At 43.9% G+C, this 19,084-nt stretch overlaps 1 protein-coding gene across 2 annotated transcripts in view; it reads right to left on the reverse strand.

Annotated features, from left to right (window-relative positions):
• EDIL3 (EGF like repeats and discoidin domains 3) overlaps positions 1 to 19,084 on the reverse strand; it is a 287,743-nt gene that overhangs the window by 56,817 nt on the left and 211,842 nt on the right. For both annotated transcript variants that reach the window (XM_004586218.2, XM_058656184.1), the window contains 3 exons: positions 17,707 to 17,862; positions 16,349 to 16,493; positions 11,969 to 12,153 (listed from right to left, as the gene is read on the reverse strand). In XM_004586218.2, coding sequence (XP_004586275.2) covers positions 11,969 to 12,153; positions 16,349 to 16,493; positions 17,707 to 17,862 — 486 coding nt within the window. The remainder of the gene's footprint in view (positions 1 to 11,968; positions 12,154 to 16,348; positions 16,494 to 17,706; positions 17,863 to 19,084) is intronic.

Consider the following 19,084-nt stretch of genomic DNA (forward strand, 5'->3'; position numbering starts at 1 on the left):
ATAATACACTTGATGTCTTAAAAAAAACCATTAAGAGTTTTGAATATTTATACGCAAATGTAAGTATTCAGGTAGACAGATGTGTTTACCTTGATTTGAACATTATACAATGTATGCATATATCAAAACATCCCATGGTACCTCATAGAAACACACTGTTTTCAGGCATCAGTTTCTCAAAGGAGACATTACAGTGAATTTTACAAATCACTGTCATAGAACAATCTGGGAATGACTGCAGAGAATCTCATTGCTATGAGATTCTCATTACCATTAGTTTTAGATAAGGAAATCAGTCATATGAGTGTCTGTATGAATTTTTATTCTAGCCTTGACGAAACTCGAGGGGTTCTCAACATGACAAGTACACTCTCAAAATGTGATAATGACTAAGTCTCAGCGAAGACCCTGCCGACGGAGGCTGCATCCTCATGGCAGGACTGCAGTCTCACTGGGGAGAGGGAAAGAGGGAGGGAGAGACAGAGTTTCCATCTGGCGGTTTATTTCTCAAGTCACTGTGACAGCCAAGAGTCAGCCAGGCCAAAGCTGGAGCCAGACCTCCTGAGTAGGTGTGCTGGATCCAAATGCTTGGGTCGTCATTAGATCATCTGTTGCCTTCATAGGCATACTAGCAGGAAGGTGGATGGGAACCAGAGCAGCGGGGACTCTAACATGGGAAAAAGGAGGGCCGTTAACTCCTTGCACCACAACGCTGCCCCCATTCAGTTTCTGAAAGATGCCATGCTTATTTTTCACTCCAGGTCTACACTCACTGTTTCCCCACCCTCCCAATGCTTCTGGCAGCACGACAGACTCCTGCTCAGCTGTGAGTTCTCGGCCCAAATATCCTTTCTCAGTGTGTGCCCACAGATCCCCAGGCCAGAGCTCTGCTGTGTTTCCAACTGGCCCTTCTGTTATGCCAGGATACGTGTCCCCCCCTCTTGTGTGTGTGTGTGTGTTTGTGTGTGTGTGTGTGTGTGTATTTATGGGCTATCTTTACGGTCTAAAACTTCAAAGGGAGGAAGCCTGGTTTTCTTCTTCGCCTCTAGACCCCAGAATCTAGACCTAGAATTCGTTTCTCTTAAAAAGACTCATTAATTTGAAAGCAAGCAAGACACAGAAGAAGAGAGACTCAGAAAGAGAGAGACTCAGAGCGAGAGCGAGAGTGAGTGTGAGCGAGCTGCCCAGGTCAAAGCCAGGGACTACATTTGGGTCTCTTATCTAGGGGCAAGGTCCCAAGCATGTGAGCCCTCTTCTGCTACTTTCTCAGGTACAGTGGAAGGGAGATCAGAACATGAGTGACACAGCCAAATGGAAACTGCTGATTTTATTCATCCTAAGCAGGTAAGGCTTTCAAATTTGGCACGTGAGGTTTATACAGGGCTGCTCCAAAAAGCCACTGCGGGAGTGCACACTCCACGTGGCAAGAACAGACATCATTGGGGGGCTGTCACTGCATTTTAGAGTTCCTGGGTTTGAGACTCCACTTCCGACCCAGTTTCTTGGAAAGTGGTAGGTGACGGCTCACGTACTTTGGCTCCTGCTACCTAAATGGGAGACTTGGATTGAGTTCTGGCCTGCTGGCTGCCTCCCGGCCCTGCCCTGGCTGCTGTGAGCATTAGGGAGAGCAAACCAGAACACGGAAGCTCTCTCTAGCTATTCTGCTTTCTCTCGCTCTCTCGCTCTTGCTTCCTCTTTCTCTGTTAACTAAAACACGTTATTTTCAAGTCACTAAGGACTTCAGGGACTCCAGCATGAAATAACTGCAAAGCTGTAAAACCTCCGCTCTCATCTAAATCCATTGAGTTCCAGTGGCCTCTCCACCCATTTTAAACTGCATTGTCCCCTTCCGATGTTTAGTTTCCATGGGTCAAGAGAAGACCAATGTCTGATACAAAAGCTAACATGCATTTTCCAGCTTGCATAGCTGAGCTGCAACTAACCCATCCAATGCAGGCCTGGGAAGTGAGAGGCATTTAGGATGCTTCTGTCCTCATCTGTCCAGGCCTGTGTTCAGGCACGTCACATCAGGGCTTTGGTCAACAGCTGTCTGGGTCCCAAGCTTGAGGGCTGGGGATGGGGGGCTGAAAGGCACCGTACCATCTCAAAGCCAGGAAAGAATACTGGACTAGACACAGCCTACAGCAGGGCAGCAACCTCTGTTCAGCCTGGGTCTGGCTGCCACCTGCCCTCTCTTCTGCCCAGTGGGCAAACACTATTCAAGTTTTTGGGTGGAGTCATCTCCGCACTACCATTGACTGGCCATCTCTCCATTTTTTTTCTATGATTCTAAATTGATCCAGTTTACTGGCAGAAGTCTACTTGACTATGGCAAAGGAATGACTTATCCAACTCTTCTACTTTACTTCGTAGTTATAAAAAAAAAACTATTCAAATTATACAGGAAATAATAAAAAATAAAGATTTCCCTAACTTTATGTTGTGTTTATTTGATCCATTAAAAAGAGGTACTTTGGAGATGAATGTTTGTACTCCATATGGACAGATTTTAGTACGTAAAAAAAAAAGGATAAGATTTCCCATAGGGATTCTCTACTTTTAATATTTAAAAGTTATTAGCATTTTAATTCATGATATTGTCCATAAATAAAAGTTGTTAAGTGCTGTATTTTTAGCCTCCCCTTTTTTTCTCAAGAGCTTAGTAACAGGCAGAATACTGTGATTCTGTCCCTGTAGATTTCCACAGCCAAAGAAAGGCAACCCCCAAACAGCCAGTGGATGGATCTTTCTAAAACAGAGAATCTGTCACTATGAAGTTCTCCTACCTAGCTGTCCTCCTCTACCTCTTGTTGGTTGCTGTGGTCTGACAGCGAGAAAGAAACGCTGTCCTACTATGTCCACAGGGAGCTCAGAGTCAGCTGCGGGAAAGGATGCCATGTTGCCCCTCTTGTGCCCTGAAGACCACCAGAGGACCACCAGAGGACCACCGGAGGACCACCGGAGGACCACCGGAGGACCACCAGAGGACCACCAGAGGACCACCAGAGGACTACCGGAGGACCACCAGAGGACCAGAGGACCACCAGAGGACCACCGGAGGACCAGCGGAGGACCAGAGGAGGACCACCGGAGGACCACCGGAGGACCACCAGAGGACCACTGGAGGACCACCGGAGGACCACCGGAGGACCACCAGAGGACCACCGGAGGACCAGAGGACCACCGGAGGACCACCGGAGGACCACCGGAGAACCACCGGAAGACCACCGGAGGACCAGCGGAGGACCAGCGGAGGACCACCGGAGAACCAGCGGAGGACCACCGGAGGACCACCAGAGGACCAGAGGACCACCAGAGGACCACCAGAGGCAGCGGCTCAGGGCATCTGCACACCCGACTCTGTTAGGTGTGGGCTCCAAGAGTAGTACTCCTGCAGTTCCCAGGAAAGCCTCGCTTTCAATGACCATCTGGTCATCAGGTTCCCTGCAGTTGCCACCACATAGATGTGGGCTCGGCTGTGGCCAGGGATGGAGGACTGCACAGGCAGGGTTCACTCCAAGTCCAGTGGTAGACTGGAGCGGGCTGGGAGGGGAAGGGGGGGCCCTTAAGAAGTATCCTTCTGCAGAAAGCCTTGCTAGGTTTCAAAAGAGTGGGGGTCTCCCAGGGGGTGGAGGGGAGGGAAGGTCCCAGCCTATTCCATGGATAGCTGCATGGATTAACTGGTAATAGATAAAGGGTTTGGAATTCAGGACTTGGTGAGATTCAGAGCCGAGAACACAGAAGGCCCCGTGTCTTTTTTTTTTTTTTTTTTTGGTCTCCTTTGACTGAATACAAAATAGCCTTAGGACTGGAGGTTACAATTTGCTCCACATTGCTTATCTCCGTGGTGTCCATGTATGCCCTGAAAAACACGGGGCTTGGGGTGCCCACCCTTCCAGGCATCACCCAGGGTGCCTGCCGCCTATGACTTCATCCAGCCCTCTCCCAACCCCTAGGAGCGGACATTTCAGAAACTGACACCTGGAGTAAAATACCATGGTCAATGTCATACAGATGGTGGGTGTGGGGAATCTCAAGATCGGAGCTCAAGGTCTAAACATGGCCTGTTGATGAAGCCCCTCAGCCACAAGCTCAAATGCCATCTAGTGGTGATTTCTACACACTGTGGACACAAGACCCCAAGAGCCAGTTAGTTGCTCAGAGACAGATACTCATGTTCATTTCAAACCCATTCTCTAAATGGAGAATACACAGAGTTCCTTTACTGAGTGAAATGGACTACCAATTTACCACTTTGATTTATATATGTACCTAAACGTTCCTCTGATTCCCAGCAATCTAATAAGCACAGAAGAGCTAGAATTAAAAAAAGAAAAGACTTTTGTCCCCTAATTCCTCCCGAACATGGCAGTTTAATGATTTGCCTGGAAGTCAATAGACTATCGAATTTTCCAACATTGACTCATCTGGAATAAAAGCACAAGGGGGAAGCAGAGAAGCCATGCACAAAAACCACTGCCCGTTGGTCAGAATCACCACTCTCTCCACACTGGGAGAAAGGGGCCAACAAGACTGAGTGAAGAGGTTTGCTGCTTTGGGCAAAATAAAATCTAGGATTCCTGGCTAAATCTCAATTTCAATTCTTATTACCTTATAATAAGTATATCCCCTGTCATACTGGGGACATCCTTATGCTGAAAGTTTAATAATCTTTTCAACCCTTTGCAAAAGTGAACTCATTTAACCCTGAATATAACCTTATAACATTGATACTATTGACCTATTAGCCATGTTTAATAAAGATCAGCATTGAGATACTAACAGGTGGAGAGGCTTGCCCAAAGTTACAAAACCAGGTAACGGTAGAGAAAGGGGATGGATCCAGTTGTAGAATTTGACACCAGTGCCATCATGTTACATTGTCTCTTATTAAGTGTATCACTGAATTCAAAAGCATTGTAACAAACTGCAGATAGACGAAAAACCTTTGAAAATACTCTACAGCAAGCTTTCAACATGCGCCAGGCACCAAGCTCCTCTAATGACCTGTTAGGGAACAACAGTTAACTCAACGTTACAGCTTCATTGAATATGTTCTTTTCTTAAATGGTTCTTCAGAAATTGGCCACACCCACTGGACATGGCTGGGAATTGTGACACAAATATGAAAGGGATAATCAAAAATACTTGACTGTTTAGATCACATAATATCATAAACCAGTACTTATCTAAACACAGTACTTAGCCAGACACTACTGAAATTGTAGCTATGGGCCTTCTTTCTCACAGGTTTCAGTTCTGATGCTATATATGTATATTACTGATATGCCGTGTTTCTTATAAACCTAGGAGAAATGAAAGAACTGCAGTTGGATTCATGAATAAATGCCCACTCTACCAAAGCCTGGGTTTGGAAGCTTGCACTGTGCTGTCGCAACACTTTCTTAATTTGAAGTATCCTGATACTCCACTCCTGAACTGCAGTTAGACTCACACTCACGTAGCTTCCAACGCAACACATTTAAGCAAACCTCATTAAGATGGTAGCCTGCAAACAGACACCCTGCAAGATCCAACCAACCAATTCCTTTTGTCTCAAACTTCACCTCGCACGAGAATCTGGTTTTGTCCAAAAATTCCATGCCCAGCCAAGACCCAGCCAGCCCTGGAGATGGAATTCAGGAGTCTGCATTTTCAGCCAGCTCATGCCAGAGAATTCTGATGCAAGAGTTGAGAAAACAACTTTGACACTGACGTGCAGGAAAATAAAGCAGCTGGTGGTGTGTTTTCTCCCATGGAGGACTTTAAAGTAGCTGTATTTTTAGAATTTTCCCCCATTTCCCATTACAGAGCTGTGAGGCAGCTGCAGCAAACACACACGCGCACGTATATATTTAGTGCCACAGCCTCAAGCACTCCTAGACCCATTATCCTGCAGCACAACTCCTCCCACATCATCAGGCATATGCCTCACAGAACAGATGGGTCCTCTGGTACTCATGAAAGGCCATCAAATCCTAAGCTTGAGGGATTAGAACTCCACGGCGCGTCTCAGGAAGGAAACAAAGACTGAGTTTGTAATAGGTGGGAGGCCCCTGGCAGAGCAGGCAGGGGTGACTCGGAGTTGAACGGAGGCCATTGCTTTCATTCTGCTCATTTTCTTGAACTCCTCTTCAACACCTTTGGCTTTGCCAATTATGCAGTACACACCATGGCCACATTAATCAGGCGCAACTCCACAGTGATAATTAATATGACCTGAGCACAATCAACATAAAACTTCACTGTACGCTCCATGTTGTATTTTACAACTGTAGGGAAGATATCATCAAAAGGGAAGCCAATACCTATAGGTAAAACATCTGTTTTTGTCTTTATCTTAGAATGAATAAACTTATAGGAAAAGCTTTTTTAAAAAATCAGTTTCAGCAGCAAAAAGAAAATATTGAAAATGGGCACATGAACTTATTGAACCAGTGGATGGAGGACCTTTCTGGCTGTCTTTCTCTCAGTAAATCTTACTTCAATCGTAAAAGTAAAAACACTTAAAATGGTTTTCTTTTTCTAACTAGATAGTACAGATGTCTTTTAGCATAATGAAAGTGTAAGAATTTTAAAGATGGTTACAGTCCCGGGGAAGTGTGGGCATTCTTGGATTCTTTTTGTTCTCTCAGGTGAACCTTCATTCAGGCTTATCATTACCCACTCTTAGGAAATACTGCAGTGGTCGACTGGATATCACAATATCATTTCATCATGACAGCCATTTTCAGGGACCCGTTGGTCACTCAAGCCCTGAAGTCACTTCTTCAAGTTCTGCTATTAAATAAACTATTGAGAGGGTGAAGCTTGGAAAAGCATAAAAGGCATTTAAAATTTTATGGCAAGAATATTCACATATAAAAATCTGCAATGCACTACATTTAAAAGGGCTTATTTAATACAAAAGCTTAACTTCAATTGCTTTTTTTTTCAAACCTAGTTCCATAATATTAGTACTGAAATAAAGCTTTGTAGGGTTATATGCAATTACGACAAAGGGCAGCACCAAAATGTGCAGTCTAATAACCCTATTAATTCTATTCATTTAGTGGAAATACGAGGCAGACCGCCCTCATTCAGCAAATGACTCATTATGTAGACTATAAGGTCATTTGTGAGGTGTCATTATGACATTTTGTTTCCTGCTGGTCACTTTTGCTATATTACCCTTTATGAAATGTGGAAAAAATAGATTGATATGTGAGTTACTCACTTTCTAGATTTATCACCAAAAAGGCAGTGAACGCACATACATTTTCCCACTCTGCATTCCAAATAAATAGCTAAGTGAGATTTTAATTAAACGTCCCTTCAAATACACCACAAAGCAGGCAAATTTCATGTGGAGAGCATCGTGGGGAAAAGGACATCAAACTGAAGCAAAACTCTGTATTCACTGATAGTTGGAATATGAAACAAATTCCTTTAAAAACAATTAGCCAGAGGTTTCTAATGAGAGAGAGGGATTTAAGTGATACACATGGCTCCTGGAAACACTGCCGTCAGAACTGACAGGCTGCACTTGCTGTGAGGACCCCACCACCCAGGAGTAACACTGCCCTGCAGGGATCCCGAGGGACAGACCCACTCCCCAGGGAAGCCGTGCTCTCCCAGGCTCACCGAGGCTCTGCCCACAGCAGCTGAGAGACACAAGCCACCAATGTGCCCGTTGGGTACTGGATAGAGGAAGACAATCCAATTCACACCAACGAGGAATGCCATCCAGCCACAACATCGATGCCATCTTCTCCTCCTTTGCCATGGCATACATGGAACTGGAGCCATTGTTTTCAACGAAACAAGCCAAACACAAGAAGACAAGGGATGGGCGAAAGCTGGTGACAGGGTTCGATGTGACACAACAAGTTCTGCTGCTGTTGCATAACAGCAACATATTCTTCTAAAAAAAAACTAGAACATTTTGAATTTTTTTTTTACTTCAAAGACATGCCAATTATTTGAGCAGAAAGTTTGGTTTGGCTAATTTGAACACCACATGTGTGTATCAAAACACCAAACAGTAACCCATTATGTGAACAATTTTTAGGTATCAGTAAAAAATAAAAACAAAAGTGTAGCTAAATTTATACATGGTAGCATTTTCAATTCAAAATCTAAAATGACTTCAATAGCAACGGTTCATGAAGAAAATAATTTTTTCTTACATTGCTATCTATAAAAACATTCATGTTGGGGCTGGCATTGTGATAAACGGGGGTGGGGGTGGGGAGCCACAGCCTGGGATACAGACAACCCACAGGTCTGTCGGTTCCAGTTCCAGGAGATCCACTGACAATCCAGCTCCCTGCTAATGGCCTGGGAGAAGCAGCAGCAGATGGCCTAAGTGCTTAAGACCCTGGAAGCTCCTGGCTTTCAATAGGCTCTGCCATGGCCCTTGTAGCCACTTGCAGAGTGAGCTAGCAAGTGGAAGACAGCTCTCTTTGTCTGTAACTCTTTCTCTAGCTTTCAATAAATAAGTGAATCTTTCAAGTGATGTTGTTTTTAACAAAGACACTAGCAGCAGGAAGATTTATGCTCAAACAGATTATAAATTCTAGAGGAGAAAAACACTAAAAATCATTACAGTTCTGGAGCTTTTCCTGACAACAAAGTTAGAAAAGAAAAAAAAAGAGGTAAGATGTCAATTTTCTTTGCCTTGGAGATTCTGTATGTGGTTTGACACAACAAAAATTAAATGTATATTGCAGGGAACTGGTCCCTGAATTGACAGAAAAATCTGTCATCCACAAAGTAAATCAATGGCGGCACGCAGGTGACTTCAAGCAGACAGTTGAAAATCATCTCCAGCAGAGTGATGGATGGGGGATTGCAGTAAAGACTACCCTCTCAGTTGTGTAAAAAATATTACTTTTATTTTTATCTTTCTGAAAAATTGGCTACTGGATAGTTTTTTGAGTCTGTTGGTCTGAGTTGGTTCTACAGTGTAAATGTTTTGTCATCCCACAAGTGGTTAGCAATTCTGGCCTGCAAGTATTAGCCTCACTATTAAATCTAAGATACAGTTTAAGTATTTATAGTTTAACAGTATTATACAGCATAAATAGCATCATTCCTTGATGCGAGCACTTGAAAGCTTCATCAACTCAGCAGATAATCAAAATTTAGTTCCTGCATTTAAAACAGCCAGGTCTTTGAGTTATAATTGTTACCTTAAATGGGGAGGATGGAAGGGAAAATCCCTGAGTCTATGGAAGTATATCATCAAAAATAAAAATTAAAAAAAATAGGCAGCAGTTTGAAGTATGACATCAAAGATTCAATTTCTATACTCTAAACAGTCTGAGCCATTACTCGAATTTGCTCTCTGAATGAATCGTCCATTCATTTATCCAATAAAATTCACGGAACTTGTTAACACCTGCCACGTGTCAGTTTAGGCGCTAGGCACATGGGTAGGCACTGAACAACAAGCTGAGATCACCAGTGGTGTGGCCCCAGCCCTGTGGGTGCAGACAGGCTAGCATGAGAACCTCGTTTCCAACACTGAGTGGTGAGGCCATGATGAGAGAATAACAGGCCAGCAACAGTGTAACCGTCTCCCTTTAGCCATGGCTTTCATTTGCAAGGTTTCAGCTTCCCTCAGTCACGCTCCGCTTTCAGACATCGACAATTCACACGTTTTCATTTGCATGCCACCCTCAGTCGTGTGATGGAATCACCCATGTACCACGCTTCCCCGTCCTGCCCAGGATACACATGGCCGATTTCTCCAGCATATTCATGCTATGTGTGCTACCTGCCCAGTAGGCCCTGAAGAGGCATCTCGGTGATCACACTGAATGTCACGGTATCCAAGTGATGGTGTGGGAGCAGCCCTTAGGATATCAACCCACAAAAGCAGTGGTGCTTCAAAGGAGATGCTGAGGCTAAAACACAAATAGACCATTTAACCCTGGTAGCATGTTGGAATGCGGAACATTCAGGAAACCATGGTTTCCACTAGGGCTCTTGAACATACTCTATTGCACAATATAGGAAAGAATTTTTAAATCACACACAGGAAAGACTGGAACTGACTTGAAAACCTTCCACAGAAAAATTCGCTGAAACTGTATTTTTCCTCTAGGCACAGCACAATCAAAGAGGAATAGAGGGAGAGAGAAATTTGCTCAGGAAACTGAAACACACTTGGAAGAGTGTTAGTCAAATCATACAAAGACTTGATCAAGGAGGAATCTGCACTCTATCCAGAGCCTCAAAAAGAATAATGAATGACCCTGAATGAGGAAGTGAGAGATTCATGTTTGCACTTTAGGGAAGGAATGCACATGGGACCTTTACAGCAGGAGCAGAAACGAGGAGGAGGGTTGCATGGCTTGTGCAGGCAAGCGTGCGAGGAGGATGAAAACCTGGACCATGGAAAGACATGGGCCTCGCAAGAAGTGCAATGATTTCTAGGGTACTGGAATCTCTAAGAGGCTGAAATCAGCCTCTGCTAAACCAGTTCATGTGAGGGTACGCACTGGCGAGACAGCATCCAACGGAATTTAACAGGCAGTGGAAGGACAGCTGGGAGGGGACACGAGGACACGGCAGTGGAAAAACAGTCGGGAGGGGACACGGAGGGACATGGCAGTGAGACAGTGGGGAAGAAAAGTGCAGAGGGTCACGTAAGTCGAGCAGAAGAGATGCTGTCGACAGGGCAGGAATGCTGTGCTGCTCGCTCGAGTGTCATTACTGTTGACCAAACGGCATGACGTTTCACAGGTGCGCTGTGAACATTCCAGAAACCAGTGTCTTCATTGTGCAAGCAGTGCTGCATAGAAGGCAAATACACTGGGTTGGATACTGGAGTGATTTTTAAAAAAAGGGATTTCAAAAAAACTTAACAGAAAATGGAATTACAGCTTTATTTTGGAGCACATTGTTTTTGAAAATGCTACGCCGATTTTCCTCCTACAATATAATTTCTGCAAGAACTCTTTGAAGACTGCTTATATGAAAAAAGAAAACCTTTCTTCAGAAAGTTCATACAACTGCAACAAGAGAGATATCCACCGTTATCTGTAATGTCTGACAGCTACTGAAATTGCTCAAGGTATCTCTAGACCAATGGAGACCTCCATGGTCTGTGAAGAGAGGGGAAAAAAAGACATTTGCTGACCATAAGAACAAGATCAAGGCCAGCAGAGGAAGCACCAAGTTTACAGGGTCTCTTGCCCATGGCAGGTGACCCGGTAAGATGACAAGTATAGTTTAGGGGAACCGTTACATTTGCGATTTTAAATTGTTGGCAAGAGTCCCAGGAACGCAACGAGTTGCCACCATTTCGAAACTCAGGGCTATGACATCAAAGGCCGCGAGCGCAAAAACTCTGTATCTTTCAAATCAAGTGACCTCTTGGCCACAAAAGACATTCCCCAGCCAGTGCCCTCCTACCTGTCTTCCACAGCTAAGTCCCCTTTAAGAAGGCTGTTTCCGCAAGCACTGGACCACAGCTAGACTTCATCTGCAGACAACGGAGTGTGTAGCAACCTTGCGCTCCTTCTACATGCAAGCTGTGTTAGGACGCAGCCCAGCCACTCCATTGCTCAGCAACCTCCAGTAAAGAGCTAACAGGTCACGAGTTACGACCATGCCAGAACTACCTGCAAGTGCGCGGCAGGATCTCAATGGCCTTGCAGGGCCTGTCTTGACACTTTTAAAACCAATACGAACACACAGCCTGAGAACGGGGGAGGCTTCCAATGCATACCGTCTCCTAATGGATCAGCTCGACCTGTGCACAGTGAGATCTGGGGTGACACGCTGCACCAGCCCCAGAGTGGCTTCTGCAAACCCGTAACACAGCACAACTCACCTTGAAGGTACCGGCTTCACACAGGACGTCTGCTCTCCCTCGAGGTGGTCAAGCTGGGGTAGGCTGCACTGGAACTGTCCTAACCCCCACAAGAGAGCTTATTTGCCTCTCTGCAGGTGGAGAAAAAGTGTCAGAGAACATTACCTGCAACCACTGCGACTGGTCGTTGTGGCCGGAGGTCCAGGCGTTCACCTTGCCCTGCTTGTCCAGCCGGGCTTTCCGCGGCTCCCAGCTGAACATGTCCATGTTGAGGGTTTTGAAGATGCTGGAGGCAGTGATCTGATAGTCTTGTATGTGTCCCGACTTCATCCCCAGGGGCTCAGAGCAGCCTGAGAGAGAAGAAGGGCTCCATGAGAAAAAACAGCCCATCACCCTGGAACTCTGTTCATTTTAGACAGGCCAGAGAAGATTAAATGGAAAGCTATTCATTCCCCTGAAAAACAAAACCTAACAGCAGGCTATAATCAGAAATAAACCTAGAATCAAACTGAAAAACAGGACAGTCAATCCAGGCTATTTTGTCTGAACATATTTTGGGAAAAAAATGAAAATAAGACGGACAGTTTAAACTACATTTCTTTGATAGATGACTTTGCGCAGGGAAAACCACGCTGAAATGCGTCCCCCGTCTCATTACAGACAGCCTCAGAACGGCTCCCTGCTTTCCAGCAGGCTTTTTTTTTCTTCAAAATGGGACATTTTCTCACAAAGTAGAATTGGTTTGCTTTTATTTGTTTTCACAATAGTGCAGATGGAAATTCCCCAATACAATATCATTTTCACAAGCTGATGGACTGCAATGTGCTAAACTGGACAGCAGTTTTCTCCTATGAAGTATCTGGGAGGTCTATGGCTATAGCACCCTGGACGTGCCCTGTCCCGGCAGCTGACCAGGTCTGGCCTGCTAAGTGCTTGGATAGGAGAAATACCCATTACTCTATCACCAACCTACAGCTCCGAGAAGGTATCCTATGGAAATCAGGAAGCCAATATGCACTCCATATAGAACCAGGTGCCAGGGACTGTAAGGCGTGGTGTGTCAATAAGGAGATAAAGTAATAACACATGCACAGTCTAGCAAGAAAATGTTAATAGAGAAAACGTTTAAGTAAATTCCTATATTTTCTCCCATACTAAATAACCTAGTGTTTTCATATTTTTAAATATTATCAATTATACTGTTGTTTCACGTTCATGTTTGATGTTACAAAAATGTGTGCCTGTCTTTGAAACTTAAAGTGTGTGTTTTTACATATGCACAGATCTTCTCAATTCATTATTGCTACTTGGACAAGATCCCATTATAAACTGTGTGACAGCATGCCTACTCGCCTCACATTAGCCAGAGGATGTCTTCTGCAGGTCGAACTGTGTATTTTGCCCTAGAATTTCACAAGTTAAATGAAGCCAAGAGACAATAGGAGACTTCTCGAACCACATAATTTTTTGGTCATTAAACCATTTAGTGCCTCGGTTTCCTATACAAACAGTGAAAACTACAGAAACTTCCTCAGAGAAGTTCTTTTAAAACAAAACAAAAAACAAAACAAAACCAAAACCAAAACCTAAAGCTAGTTAGTTCATAGAAAGACCTGGAAGCAATGTTGGCACACAACCGGCTCTTAGGACATGTTAGTCTTAACCTCATTCCGTCAAACAGTCAAGTTAAGGTCCCAAATATGAGCCTGCCAATGAGTGCTGAAGAACATGCTGTCAGCAGGGTCAATCTCTAAGCCATTTGCCAAGCGGACTCATTTCTAGCCATTTCGAAGCCCGTTTCTAAGTCTAGGGTCCGAGAGAAGCGCCTCAGTGCTCTTCACTGATGAGTAATTCTTTACTGCATTTAGTAGCTTTCTGTCCTGGTCAGTCTAGACGCCTTCTCTCCTGATCTTCCTCCACACTTGCCCTCACCTCCTCCCTCTGGGAATCCTCCATTCCACACAAGCATGGAAAAAAAAAAAAAAACCAAAAACCAAACCAAAACAAAACCACCCAAAGGCTTCTGAGGGCTGTACATCTTTATACAAGTCTTGTTGAGTTACAAGGTGCAAGACATATATTCCAAGCCCCATAATAAAGATAGCTGTAAACCTAAATGTAAACCCCAGGCGAGAAAAATAACAAATGCCAAGGACTCAGGATCGTTCTATTAGCCATCGTGGCAAGCCATTTATCTTCGGGCAGCTCCAAAGGACGTGTACTGTCTGCATTACAGACTACCGGCTTGTTCCTCAGGCTCCATTCCTTATCCTGCCTGGCCCAGCCTGTTGGTTGGAAAACTTTGCAGAAGAGATACAAGAAGGAAGCAAAAGGTAGTTGCTTTTCTAATGTTCTGATACAGCACAATCTTTGGAGGCATTTAATAGGAAAGAGATGCTTTTCCTTGGACCATTTTTAATGTGCTAGTGCAGCTCATCTCATACCCGCCCTGTCACTCTGCACTCGGTCCCAGAGGAGGCAACAGAGGTTGGTTCTAGGAGTGAATTGTTTAATTAAGGTCATGATCTATTTCACTCCAAATGTTGGTCAGTTGTGGTCTCTCCCAGAGGACACAGGAGATGCTCTTTTTAAGTGTTTCTGGAGACATGAACTGCTCATCTTGCAGGTGCACAGCTTGCTGAACACAGTCTGGGAGCCCAGGCTCTCTATAAATGCACTCAGACTGCAGGAAATGAAGGTTTCCTATAGGAGGATTTATTCCCAATGTGACAGAGCAACTTCTTCGTCCATGTACCTCAGCCAACAGTTTCCTTCTAATCCACGTGATTTCATATGAATAAATTAACTTTTACAAGCATAGACTGCACTTGAACAAAGAGAAGTATTTAAGCACGGAAACTGCTTATTCCTCGAATGGAGGGCCATAGCTTTTACAGGCATCTGCTACATGCAAGTTCAGAATCAATTTGTGGGGTCAGAAGACAGGGCACTGCCTCTCTTTGACAAAATTGTTATCTGTGATGTGTCAGGTGTAACCTCTTGTCAAACTCGAAAGCCAAATATATTTACACCTTAGGAATGTCGCCGTGCCACAGACGAGAGACTGACACCCCTGATTCAAAAGACTGGAAACCTGGGGTAGCTGATGTCAAGCAGCTGAAAACTACAGGCTTTGCAGCCAATATCACTGCACTGTGCCTTGCTCTCCCTGCTCAAGGATGGATGGCTTAGGGAGGACACTGGGTTGCAGTGATGTAGCCATGTGCAACATGAAAACCACACGGCTATTCCACTACAATGCACCAGCTCTCGGTAAGCTAGCTCCAACGACCACAGTAAGCAAAAGATCTCTGGTAAGATAATTAACTATGGAAAGCGTAAATCACTTCATTGCATTAAAAAAAACATCATCACAGAAGATGAAAACTGTGACTCTTGAAATATATTTATCAAGTTGGCCAAGTCACTCTAATTTCCTTCTGTATAGTGAGCTTATTGCGTATTGACTATTTTTAAATAGTAATCTTCTATTTGCTTCACAATCATTCCTCTTCCAGGCATCACAAACAAATCTAAGAAAGGAAATGGATATAAAAACACACACCTTAACCTTCAGGTGACCTCTTTAAAGGAAACATGGACCTCAAAACCATCTCTCCGCAAGGACCCAGCCTTCTAGTTTTAACTGAATGGTACTGAGTTTGGGAAAGCTTTTTCACCCATACTTTTTTATACTAAATAGTTCCAAAGACATAAACAACTTTCTTCACAGTTCTCTGAGCAAAATAACTTCAGTTCACTGTGGCAAGGGTAGTTTATAAGGTTTAGTTATGAAAATAACAGAACCAGACGCTAACTGTACTGAGACAGGACTACTGTGGGACACCCACTTAAAGTCTCCATCTTCTCACTCGGCCTTCTCACTCCTGCAGGACAAGAATTATTTAACTCTTGTCCCTTTCATGGACTACCCTGGAGCTCACCACCACTAACTGTGCAGCACGCAGGTTGCTAGGCTGGGAATGGTCCGAGAATGAATTTATAGTTGCAATCCTGGTATTGAAGTATTGTCCCCTTGAGAGAATGATAAATCTACATGTTTCCCAAAACCTAAGAAGGCAAAAAAAAAAAAAGCCAGCCAAGTATTTACGATACATGAGCAGAGATAAAGCTCTCCTTCCTGTGGTATTCAGCTTAAATTTGCTGCAATTTATGAGGTCAGACAAACTTTGGTTTTGACTGAACTTTTGTCATATGACACAAATCACTGTGATTTCCAAAAACAATGAAACACAGTTCAATTTGATGAGAGTTTTTCATGAGAATTCATTGCACTTTCTTCGATCACTCAGTTGAATACATTATCTTGTCTACATTAATTCTGCACTGTAGCAGGCTCTGGAAATTTTCTATTCCACACACACACACACACACACACACGCGCACTTTTCCAATGGACCATACTCTAGATATTTTGCAACTTAACTACATTTTTAAACACTGGCGACTCAGAAGCAGGTTACACACAATAAGCTTTCTGCTTTGTTTAAAAAGAGGGACGGGGATAGGTACCCAGACACTCACCTGACAGTTCGCAGCCCAGGAGTTCCATCCGCAAGGTGCAGTGCCTTCGACAAACTTGGGGATACAGTCTGACATACTGAGCCTTTATAGGGGGTGTGAAAGAGTTGGCATAGGGGGTGTTGTTATCCACATTTCCACGAAACACCTGCCAAAAGATCCAATGCAGATGATTAAGATGATTCATTATGACAACTTCTTTGCTGATTTTCATACATCGACCCAATGCCTTCATCAATCTAATCCTTCAAACATGGGGCTGAGAAACCCGGGAGCTGGCAACAGTTAGGAAGCAGCTTCCCACCAGCAGAGAATGTGAGATGTGTAAATAAAACGCTAAACGAAAGCTATACAGCGCTGTGTAACACAGTGTCACCTGCAAGCTGCTGTGGAGGTCGGGCCAGTTTTGAAGCCGGCCCTTCGGAGGCGGGGTGGGGGCGCTTCCCTCTGTTTTTGAGACGTGGACACTGGAAATCCTTGACTGAATCGGGATCTATCCTTTCTCACTGAGACTTAATGTTGCTACTGTTGTGGTACGAACCAGTCCCCACCATGGCGTCCCCACCACGAGGTCTCTAAGGCTATGGTCACACTCAACAGTACTCTGTGGTCCAATTCGTCAAGAATGCATTTCCACTGATGATCTCAGATCCTGCACAAGAAACTTTCTCGTCCTTAGGCGTGTTTCTAGTGAAAACTTTATTCCTCCCCTAAAAAAGCAAGGGCTAACACAGGACATTTTGACTTGTGTAAGCTTTAGTTTTATCTGCCCTTCAATGTAACCCAGTAATCAGAAAGCCTTATTTTAATTCATCCAAGAGGATAATGTTTAAATCTTTCACCACAGGATTAGAGCCTGGTTTAATGTTTACTTATAAATGGGTGATCTGCATTGCTGATAGTGTTACCATTTGAAATGTTTGATAAATACAAAAATTGTGAACACAAAAAGAATGTCGTTTCTGTTAAATAAATTTTTTACAATTAAGAAAAACATACACAACCGGCGCTTCCCTGTTTTAAAAAATATCAGTTTTGATGAGAAGCAGGTTGATCACAGAACATTCTAATCCATAAATACCGAGAAGAAAGCAAAACGTGCTTTTACTTCAGTTTTAAAATGTTAGTCATCGCATGCGAGATCATGCTAAGTATTCATTGGGCCATCATTTACAAAGTGACAAGCAGTAAGTGGAAGTCACTAGAAATTTACAATTTCAAGAGACTTATTCTCTGATAACCCTGTGAGCCCAATGACAATGTAAAAGCATCAGAAATTTATTTTCAACCCCGTAAGCCTTTTTTCGGAAGACTCGGTTGTGCCTCAGTGGGACTTTACTGATAAATTAGGTCTGCCTTACCACATCTTCACTGGTGCCTTTCCCTTTGTACATGGCCCACGACTTTCCGTCATTACTGTAGGCAATTTTGTAGGATTTTATGTACTCTGGGCTCCCGATCCTCTTGGCTCCTTGAGTAATCACACCAGTCACTCTCATCTTCCTCTGCAGGTTTATCTGAAGAAACAAGAGACAATCGATGCTAACCTCTCCACTTCGCTGGTGGGTGACAACACCGACGACATGGATTTCAACAACAGAGCAGTTAATATTAGTATTGGTGTAATACAAGAAGTGAATAATCTTTAGGTACATTTTTCTAGATATGTTAAATAAGCACATAATAATTTTAGTTTTAACACTGCCCTATGATGGAAGCAAGCTTTATGAACTCATTTTTAGAAAATGCTGTATGTACTCCCTGCCACTACCCTATTTTATGCATAGAAAGCATTTGATTGGTTATCACATGCAGATGTGACTTAGTACATTTAAATATTCTGAACAAGCTTAATTAGGGATCTCTTTGAAACTTTATAGCTAAATTAAATGCTACAATGTACCAAAAATGCTTTATTCACTTAAAATTTATTTCCATCAGTTTAAAGTGTCTTTATGCTAATTTGTGGAATCTTAAACTTGGTAGAAAGGTACTGCTCCAAGTTTTTGGATAAATTGTTAGCATTGCCCCCCCTTAATTCAAATCAGATAAAAAGACTAGATGTCTCCCACTGGCATGTTCACCAGCAAACCCTGGCATTGAGGCTTCTCCACTCTGAGAGATGACAAGGGCACAGGATGCCCAGCGTGCGGGAAGCAGTCCTCTGTCATCCGAAGGCGAGCTTGGTGCAACCCAGAACCGGATGACAGGAGACACGCTTTCCGCGGAGGCCAGGGGCTGCGTTCTCAGGGGCTGCCTGCAGACACGTCTCGGCCTCCCTTGCGGCTGAGCAGATTCCAAACCATTTGGAAAATGGAGCTAAAGGTGAGCTCACTTCACCGTGAACCATTTTGAAATCCATGCAAACAAGGGATCTTCTAAGGGCTCATGAAAAGACATATTACGAAACACAAATCTACACTTGGATTTTAGCGCATTTTTAACACTCAAACGTTTGTTTCTATTTCCCACAAACTTTCTGCAGTAGTCTCATCTACAGTGCCCGGCCTCTGTCGCAGGAACACCTCTGCCTTGCAGTGCTGCTACACCGACCTCACACACACTCCACGGACCCTTGTTCTCAGGCATCTCCGAGTCACCTGCCTCAGGAATGCAGCTCTGCTTCCTCATTTCAATGCTCAGACGCCAAAGTGGCAACAGACACGAGTCCATTTTCGGTCTCCTTCTCTTTTTGAGACTCAGAGAATTGTTCCCATGAACGTACATTTTAACTACTAC

Source organism: Ochotona princeps, chromosome 28 (genome assembly GCF_030435755.1).
Source record: "Ochotona princeps isolate mOchPri1 chromosome 28, mOchPri1.hap1, whole genome shotgun sequence".
Classification (NCBI taxonomy): Eukaryota; Metazoa; Chordata; class Mammalia; order Lagomorpha; family Ochotonidae; genus Ochotona; species Ochotona princeps.